The sequence below is a fragment of the Scylla paramamosain genome, chromosome 34 (assembly GCF_035594125.1).
Source record: "Scylla paramamosain isolate STU-SP2022 chromosome 34, ASM3559412v1, whole genome shotgun sequence".
NCBI classification, from domain to species: domain Eukaryota; kingdom Metazoa; phylum Arthropoda; class Malacostraca; order Decapoda; family Portunidae; genus Scylla; species Scylla paramamosain.
In genome coordinates, this window is record NC_087184.1 from 9,665,610 (window position 1) to 9,675,219 (window position 9,610).

General features: G+C 37.8%; 1 protein-coding gene across 3 annotated transcripts in view; it reads right to left on the minus strand.

Moving 5' to 3' along the window:
• Window positions 1–231: 231 nt before the first annotated feature.
• Window positions 232–9,610, minus strand: part of LOC135090123 (zinc finger protein ZFP2-like) — a 9,980-nt gene continuing 601 nt past the window's right edge. Inside the window, exons 1-15 of one of the 3 annotated variants that reach the window (XM_063986495.1) lie at window positions 9,517–9,610; window positions 7,013–7,144; window positions 6,691–6,760; window positions 5,901–6,109; window positions 5,484–5,643; window positions 5,025–5,102; window positions 4,411–4,615; window positions 3,680–3,882; window positions 3,264–3,416; window positions 3,012–3,128; window positions 2,522–2,782; window positions 2,017–2,196; window positions 1,581–1,829; window positions 1,358–1,431; window positions 232–919 (exon numbers count right to left, since the gene is read on the minus strand). The exon at window positions 9,517–9,610 is cut by the window's right edge and continues 601 nt beyond it. In XM_063986495.1, the coding sequence (XP_063842565.1) occupies window positions 836–919; window positions 1,358–1,431; window positions 1,581–1,829; window positions 2,017–2,196; window positions 2,522–2,782; window positions 3,012–3,128; window positions 3,264–3,416; window positions 3,680–3,882; window positions 4,411–4,615; window positions 5,025–5,102; window positions 5,484–5,643; window positions 5,901–6,109; window positions 6,691–6,760; window positions 7,013–7,144; window positions 9,517–9,558 (2,217 nt within the window). In that variant the 5' untranslated portion in view covers window positions 9,559–9,610 and the 3' untranslated portion in view covers window positions 232–835. Of the gene's footprint in view, window positions 920–1,357; window positions 1,432–1,580; window positions 1,830–2,016; window positions 2,197–2,521; window positions 2,783–3,011; window positions 3,129–3,263; window positions 3,417–3,679; window positions 3,883–4,410; window positions 4,616–5,024; window positions 5,103–5,483; window positions 5,644–5,900; window positions 6,110–6,690; window positions 6,761–7,012; window positions 7,145–9,254; window positions 9,464–9,516 lie in introns of those variants that run through there. The other 2 variants (XM_063986496.1, XM_063986494.1) reach the window with 2 other exon arrangements.

Genomic DNA, 9,610 nt, shown 5'->3' on the forward strand with positions numbered 1-9,610 from the left:
CCTTCTAAAAACAAGGAATGCAATGGCAGTATACTTTCCATAGAGTGGGCAGCCAGGCCATTTCTCCCATACCACAGCTACCAAACTCAAAAAAAAAATCTTAGTAAAGCTGAAGACATGTGAGAACAAACTTCATTACTGATCAATACAGCTGAAATCATACAGACCTCTTTAAATGGTCAATCACAAAGTCACCTATGCAGATAACGTAAAAGGAAAGAAACCTGAAAATCTGCTTGAAATTTGTTTATTTGTAGTATTCAGTTTGTAGTTTTTATTTTACCATTCATGATAAAAGTTAATTTATATATACATGAACCTTATAATTACTAAAATTTCATCAATATAAATATAAATTCAAATCTATCAATCTATTTACCAGTTTGACATCACCTGCAAAGGGCACACACACACACACACACACACAAAATATAAAGCTTCAATCTAGCCTCAAATTAATGTCACATCAAATGCTCAAAAAATAAAATAAAATAAAATAATCTGGTGTAGTTTTTCAAATGGAATGTTATGATCTGTTGGTTTTTAATGAAAATATCAATCTTAATTCGTTTGAAGCTGAAGAACTCTCAAAACCCATGATTTGTCTTTCATATCCAGCAACAGCAATTTATGGTAATATATATATATATATATATATATATATATATATATATATATATATATATATTTTTTTTTACTTATCAATTTATATTGTTACTTTTTTTCAAATTATTATGCAAATGCCTTTCAACAAAGATCAAGGAATGGGATTAAAAAATAAAGGCCCCCAAGTTTGTGCAATAGTACCTTCCCTTCCCTGACCTTCATGTAATCCTTACTCATTGAGCAGCGATGAGACCAGTGCAAGTCTTGGCTGTGAATTCTCTTCCTCTGCCTCTGTTAATGAATGTTCCTCTACCTGAAAGGACATTAATTGAAAATGAAACTTTACTAATTCAATACCATCACATAAATCAACTATGCCATTTCTTATTGTGCAAGGTACATGAGATTGTACAAGATACATGAGCAAAGTACATGAGATGAAATCAAGTTAAAACCTACATACAAGTGCTACAGAACTGGCCATCCTAGTGGTAACTCTTTTCTACTCAACCAGACCTTTTATTTCAAGTCTTTGTAGTGTTTTGTCATCTTTCCTCACAAAAATAAAGTAAATAAAAAGTATGTTATGCAGTGTTCTTTTTCTTAGGAGTTAAAGATGAGTATCTTCAAGAAAAGATTTTAAAAGCAACAATCTCAACAACATATGTTTTGTAGCCAGCCAGAGAAAATAACATTGTGTACTATCAGAGTGCAGTAAGGAGTGTCACAAAAATTAAAAGTAGCCAGTCACCTGCTGTGGGGGAAGCGTCCTGTCTGCAGTCTGTCCGCTGCTGGCTGGCCCCCGCAACACCACCATGTAGTCACCTGCATGCAACAAAATTTATCAACCGAGTGGATCCATACCTCAACATTATAACACAACCACCCTCTCATTATCATCACCATAGACCCTACCTACACTAAAGAGAACAGAGTTGAACTACATACACCACAGTGAACACACAAGGACTCACTCTCCAGCTGTAGGTGTATGGGAGGTAGCTGGGTGAGGGGAAGTGAGGTAATAGTGACATCCTCACTGATGGTAACAGTATGTTGATCCATATCTGATGTCACTACCTCATTCTCTCCGTTGCCTCCACCACCACTGCCATCACTATTGCCACCATCCTCTGCACCATCATCACTGTTTCTGTCATTGCTGCTGTTACTGTCCTGGCTCATGGCATCATCTTCAATAAGCCACTCTGCCATGGACAAACCTGCACACAATAAACTTTTCATAATATATAGCATTATCCTCCCAAGCAACTAATCAATGGCAGCACAAACAATGAAACCTCCACTAAGTGACATCAGTAGATGCTTCCACTTCTAACATTATCCAATCACATTCTTGAAGTAGCACTCTCCTGCTGTGCTTTACTTATAGCACAGAGCATGACCTACCTTGGTGATTCTCACAGTGTCGCAGGTGTCCCCTCACCACCTCCACTGAAGATATAAGGGTGCGACAGTCCTCGCATGAGACAGTTGTACAGTGTCTGGCATGGCTCCTCAGAACATCTACAGAAGACATGAGGGTGACACAGTCCTCACACGACAACTCAGTGGAGCTTGGGCCTTCATCTGCAATAGGACAAGACAACACCTTGAAGACATGCAATTCAAACATATTCTTCTCGAACAATAGTACTAAATCTGCCACAAGTTTCTGAATAATCAATTTAAAGCCTGTTACCTTGATCACATAATCTATTATCTGTAGTTTCACATCATTCATTTTCAAATATCTATAATACACTGTTGATCACTAATTCCTTTAAACCACATTTCATTATCCATTTCCTTATGAATCAAAACCAAGTTAAAGGTTTCACTATATCACAAATAGCCACTCATTACCAAATAAAAAATCAAAGTATGAACTCATCCATGCCTCCACCACACTCACTGTCACCAACAGTAGGCTCTGCAATGGTAATGAGCTGTGTTTCCTCTGGCTCTGTGGTGTGCATGACAAAGATGTGATGTTTCACTTCCTCCCCATCTTCCTCATCTACACCCTCCATCTCCTCCTCCTCCTCCTCTTCCTCTTCCTCCTCCTCATTTCCCACATCATCTTCCTGTGGAGTTGCAGGAGGGACATCTTCCTTTGTCACGGGATCAGTTACATCAAGATGAGTAATGAGAATATTTTGCTTCTCTTCCTCATCTGAAAAATACAAGGATATGAATTACACTGTTACCACTGTTAGTACTTTGTTCCATCATGTAGTTTCTAGATAAACAACAACCCAAAAAGCAAGGCACAGTGTTTAAATGAGGAAAGAAGGTAGGATGAACAAGGTCACTCAGGAATTCCTCAGTCTCAGAAGAACTTGACAAGCATCAAGATCAATACTACAACATTCTCTATAATATTTAAGCTTATTCACATGTACCTTGCTGGTGTTCAGGATTAGTCAAACGGAGAATGCTGGCAGAAGCTGGGGCGTTTCCCTTCTCCCTGGAGTGCAAACCTTTGATGTGGCGAGAGCAGGCAGCCATCTCATGAAACCCTTCAGTACATAACACCAAATGAGTGCATGTATAAATAACTTGAGCCTTTCATACAAAACCATATATCACTCAGTCATCATTAGATGTATCAAAAAAGCAAACAAATATTTAGATGTTTTGCTTCTGTTTCTTACTTTTGCCACAGATCTTGCACATGTAGGGCTTGAAGTTGTAGTGCCGGTTTTTGTGTTCCTGTAACGTCTGTGGCCGGGCAAATGAGGAGCCACACACGTCACAGCTGAATGGCCGCTCCCCTGTGTGTGTCCTCAGGTGCCTCTCCATGTCACCTGCATTGCATACACATACAAATTCGTCAGTGTACCTTAAAGGTAAAGTGTTAGACATTCATCCACACAATTTTTATGTTCAACATGGTTACAGATTTCTTCTCTTTCAAATATGCAGCCATCCTCCAAACGCATGGGATGACACACACAAAAAAAGATTGCTTGAATATTTGAATAGATATCTAACAAAATTCATTCTCCTAAGCAAGCAAGGCATCCAGTCTTGAGACAGTCACTTTGTTAACAAACTACCTCAGTCCTACCCTTGGTGGTGAAGCTTCGGTCACAATTGGGGCAGGAGAAGGGGCGCACTCCTTGGTGGCGCAGGTGGTGAGTTGCCAACTGAGAACGCTGGCGGAAGGAGCGCCCACATATGTCACACAAATGTGCAAACTGATCACTGTGGATGAGCATGTGTGCCTGGAGGACGCCAGACTGAGAGAACTTCTTGGGACAGACAGAGCACCTAGAGGGCAAACACTATTGTTAGTATTTTTGTAGGTGTTAGTGTGGACAATTAGTGCTGGCAAATCTCATTAGTGGAGTCTTCTTGCCAGTGATCAGATTTATAAAAGTATAACAGACAAATTACACACTATACTTTTCAGTGGACACAAGTAACTTTTTTCTCAAATAAAGGGATTATAAAAGCCTCCTATTTCCTATAAACCATAAGTAAAAAGAAGAAAAAAATTGGTCTCTCCAAACACACAGTATCTTCTACAATAAAAACTAAGAACAAAAGTACAGCACCAATTTTTATCCTCAAAGCTTTTTAAAAATTCTGATGTCAGCTATTGCTTTAATGGCACCAAAGAAATTGCTGTTCTGAGAATACTTTTAGTTTGCTTTGAATTAAACCAGTAATGCAGATAGTTTGAAAGCTGACACAATTAATGAATACCACTTTGTCTCAAATATGAAATACATTATGTTAATATGGATTTTACAATTAATATGGCACAGATACAAAACAGTAATAGTAGAGACTCACGCATAGGGCTTTTCACCAGTGTGTGATCGCATGTGCACCTTAAGAGACTTTTTCTCAGTGTACCGCTTGCCACACAAAGCACATTGCCACGGCTTCTTTCCCTCGTGGCTGGCTATGTGGCGAGCAAGGTTGCCTCGGGTAGTAAACCTTGAAGAACACTTGGTGCACTCAAATGGCCGCTCCCCAGTGTGGGTCCTCTTGTGTGCTGAGAGAGAAATGCAAAGCTGAATGACAGACTTACAATAAAACAGCATGTCCTGTAACACAATCTCAAGGAAGACAGAGTGCAAGTGTGCATTATGGAGGTGTTATGATGTCAAAGTTAAGATGGCTTCATCATCTGGTAAGAAGTATTAACCTACTGAAAGTGCCTGGAGAGCAACTGGTGAAGGAAGATCAAAAGAGGAGCATTGTATAATAAAAATGAGCCCCACTTCAGATCCAGACAGTAATTATTACAGAGTATCATTGGCAGATTAGTAATTGGATTACTAATTTACACCAAGAAATTATTATCACCAATGTGCACCAACTGGGAAAAGCGGAAAGGAGAATAACTATCAAATATGTATGAAGATTCAATGACTTTTACTAAATTACCTTGGCTCACCTACCATTTAGAGCATGTCTGTTGCATAGTCTCTGGTGGCAGATAGGACACTCCAAACTCTTACTGTGAGAAGACCAGTGTTCTGTGAAAAAATAATTGGGACAATATTCACTTTAGTTCATTATTCATATCAAGTTTTAACTTTTTCACTTTTAAAATACTTATGATTTGCAGGATTACCAAACAATGCCCAAGTAAGATATTTTTGTTTATCACACTAGGTCAGTCACTTGTTAAGTAAAGGAACTCAAGTAAAAAGATAGGCATAGATAAATTAACAGATAGATACAGATAGAGGAGAAGCTGATCAGAAATGGACATAGGTTTTAGGTTTCTTAGAAAGTACATGGAAATTGCATGATTGCTTTGCTGATGAAATGACTGCTTTGGTATGATAGACATTTCACCTGGGCAACACTTGATAATTCTGCTAGTGTGATACAAAACAGATCTCAGCACTTACTGTATAAAGCAATGGCAGTACGGCACTGCTTAGGACACTTTTCACACTGGTAAGTAGTCTCCATTTTGCCTGTGCTCTCATTCTTGAACACCTTTTTGAACCTGTTCATGCTTGGCACCAGGACTGGGTCAGCTGAGATCATGAGGTGGACTGACTGAACCTGAAAACATTAACAAAAGAAAATTGTTCAGGCTGCTAACTCAAGCAAAAAAAAGTATAAATAAATGGATGATTAAGTCAGAGTGTTTATGTTACAATCAAACTGAACAGGAATGACAGAAGACAGTTTAGATGAGACTGACTAAAACAGATATATGAATAAGTGCAAGATTATCTGGCTATGATGCATTCACATGTTTTATAAAGAAACTAGGAAATTCAGTCTATATTCCTGCATCCCATCACACCTCAACAAACCTTGCCAGCATCCTGAGCCTTGTCTTGTGACTCACTCTCCTGCTTAACTTGTGCTTCCTGTTTCACTGATGATTTGGAAGACTTCTTACCCTCACGACGGCCCTTCTTGACCCTCTCTGAATTCTGCTCTTCAATACTGTGTTCCTCCTTCACTGCCTCTTCCTTTGGTGTTGGGGTTTGTGTCTGTGGTGTGGTGCTCCTCCTCCAAACTATGAGAAACATTTTTCTTCCATTACCACTATGTTGTGGTGATCAAGATTAAAATGAGGGACAAGATTTTGGTAGGAACAGTGGTAGAATAAGAGTATAACAGAGGCCAGTGTAAAGCTGGCCAGGAAGGAAAAAAGAGAATATAAGAAGAAAGTTGGTGAAAGACAGAGAATCTAGAGCAATTGTTGAGGAGGGATCAAGTATAAAGAAGCATTCAATATATTAAAAAATAAAGACTGCAAAAGGAGCAGAAGTAGTAAGGTACAGAAAGCATGGGGTATAGAAATAAGGAAGTGTATCATACAAAGCTGAAAGTGAAGAGAATATAAAAGAAAAGAGAATAAGATGTGAGATGTTGATAAAAATGTTTCAGGAAATTAAAATGATAAGAACAGAGTATAAGTCCTGGAATATGAGAGTAAAGGACCTGATAAATTAAAAAGCCTGTTCATGTTCAGACTTTCTACTAAACTATCTTTTGAAAACAACCCTGAAAATCCTCTTATCATCTCATTCACAGTGGAAAACTATGTAAAGCATGTGTTAAATAAATATTCATAAACCAGTCAAGGAACCTCACCCAGACTTGAGGTAGCCTCAGAACTGTGTCCATCCTGTTTGACCTCCTCCTTGACCTGAGTTGATACACCCTGAAATAAAGTATATAATCATACACTTATGTCACATACATGGATGGATGTAGCTCATAAATGACTTGTTTGTTGTAAATTTAGCTTCTCCTGAAATCAACTGCTAATCCAAAAGGTCTCAAACAAATATGTTTCTTCTCACAAAGACTTGATATTACACATGCATGAAGTCAAAACAGGAAGCTCTATGATACATAATAAAATTACATATACAGGTGTTGTGGTGTGTTGCAAGGTGCGGGCTGCACTCACCTTCCTGGCGGTGATGAGGGAAGACTTGTCCCACAGGGACTGGATGTGGTGCACTGCCAGGTACCAGGATTCTGCAGCCAACTTCTGGTCTTCATTCTGAAGTTCTCCAGCTAGCTTTAGAATTTCACTAAGCTGCAAACAAATTTGAACTAAAATTGATATACCAGTACTGATAAAACTGTAGTTTTACATAGTATTTCTATTCTTTTTTTTTTTTTTTTAGTGTTCCAATACATGACAGGCAGAGAATATTAAGAAAAACACCAGTCTTACAATAGCGTCCAAATATTTTTTTTATTAATTTCTTAACTAAAGTTAACCTAATCTAACCTATCCTATTGTATCCTAATTGAGAGACTGCACCCTTCTTGACCCCCCTACCCTACCCTAATTGTGTGAGACTAGTGTTTTTCTCAATATTTATCCAGCAAGCTTGGTGACTTGGTGGAAAAAATAGCACTTCAAAATGGGAAAGGTACTACCTACTATCTATCGATAACATGGACATGTTCTCAGAACCTTTACTCCTTCTTCTCCAGTATGATGTGTCTTAAAAAGTACATTGAAATCATTGAAAATGTTCAGAAAAGGGCCACTAAGCTAATACCCATGTCATGGGACAAAGAGGAAAGAAACAAAATTGCATAAAAATATAAGACACCATCCTGTAGCTCTCACTTAAAATTATTTTCAAAGAAATTACCTTCAAGGAACATCCACAACTTAGAACAAAAATTTTTTAAGATCTCAATAAGACCTTGCTTAGTATATAATTTTTAGATTAGTAAGAATTTGAGAAAAGGTATTAAATATTACTGTAATTCAAAACATGGGAAATTATATATAGATTTGAATTAAATTCACAGCAAAGAGGAATATTTTTTCCTGAAGCAGATAATTCTTTGTTGTTAGAAAACAAAGATCATTCAAGAATTTATGATGTGAAAAAAAAAAAAAAAAGACCAAAAAACTTTAATTCACTGAGTTTGATTTTGGCAGTATGAGTGATAACTAGTTGAAATTTTCAAGAGGCACCTAAGTAGAGATAAAAATTACAAATTTCTAGGGATGTACTAAAAATCTGAGCTGTAAATGGCATGAAAAAGAACTACATGGTCAGTTTCATGGCCCATTGTTACATGTTACTTGTAAACTTTGTTATATATAAATAATCATTCTTCCTGATATAAAGTAATTATTTGATGGAGAGAGAACTGATAGAAAACTGATTCAACATAGAGGACATATAATTCCCTGCCATTATTACCCCCTGGTTAATGGGAAACATCAACCATAGAAATGTTGCTGAACTAGGGTGCGTGCGTGTTAGACACACACACACACACACACACACATATATATATATATATATATATATATATATATATATATATATATATATATATATATATATATATATATATATATATATATATATATATATATATATATATATATATATATATATATTTGTTATGTAGTCATGAACATCAGTGATACATACACATTATAATGTCATAATAATACTTTTAATTCAGGGTGCTTCTTTTCCAAAAAACTATGTCAAACAGAGGTTAGGGGTTGTTAAACTCCTGAGCACACTCACACTGAATTTATTGAAAGTTTTTTTTCTTCAAAATCTTTCATTAACTAATTCAGGGGTTTCCTTTCCTGGAATAAGGGTCCTACAGGTCAACAGTAATGGACAATCCACCTAATCAACCATGTGAGTAAATCTTGAGATGATTCCACAAACACATCTTCAAACCTTCATTTTTCAAATACCACCATGACATTTGGTCTTACAGATTTTTCGTACTGAGAAAGATTGAAGAAACTGCAGTTACTCACTTTGGTATGAGGACATTTATGAGGCAACATGAGAGTGCTACATTATATTGACTGAACTTTACAATGGAGCAGTGGCCTGTGACCCATTAAACCTGTGTGTGTGCCTTTGAGAAGGCACACACGCAAGAGGGCATCACTACATTTTTTTTTTTTTTTTTTTTGAGGGCTTTACTGAAGAAAAATCGCTTTCACCTACAGAACATTAGATCTATGAAATAACCTCCCAGAACTAGATAGAGCACCAGATACTGCAATATTTAAAAGTGCTTTGACAATCATTGGAAACCAATAGAAATAATACACGACCACATGGTAAATACAAAACAGAGCTTATAATCACAGGTCAGTAGGCCTCTTCAAGAATTTTTGTACGTCAGTTTCCTGTACATGCCTCACACCAAAGGGCACCCCGGGGGTTTAGGAGAACAACCCCATACAGGTATTCGCCAGTGATGTCCCTCACCCCCTGCGGGGCCTGCATTCACATGCGAATACAGTAAACAAAGCGACCACCTGAAGACCGTGGTCCACCCGCACCAGGCATCAGTGTTGTTGTTGTGTTGGCGATACACAATCCTCCCACTACTCTCGCCGGTGTCCAGGCGAGAGTAGCTCACCACCCTCTGCCCATTGCCACCTGTGCTCAACCTCACCTTTTGGTTCCACAGACGGAGGGATGGCGATGCATGCTCCATCTTCCCCACCAGTGGCGGTGATCCACAAGGCCGGGAAGGGCACGCAGGTTTA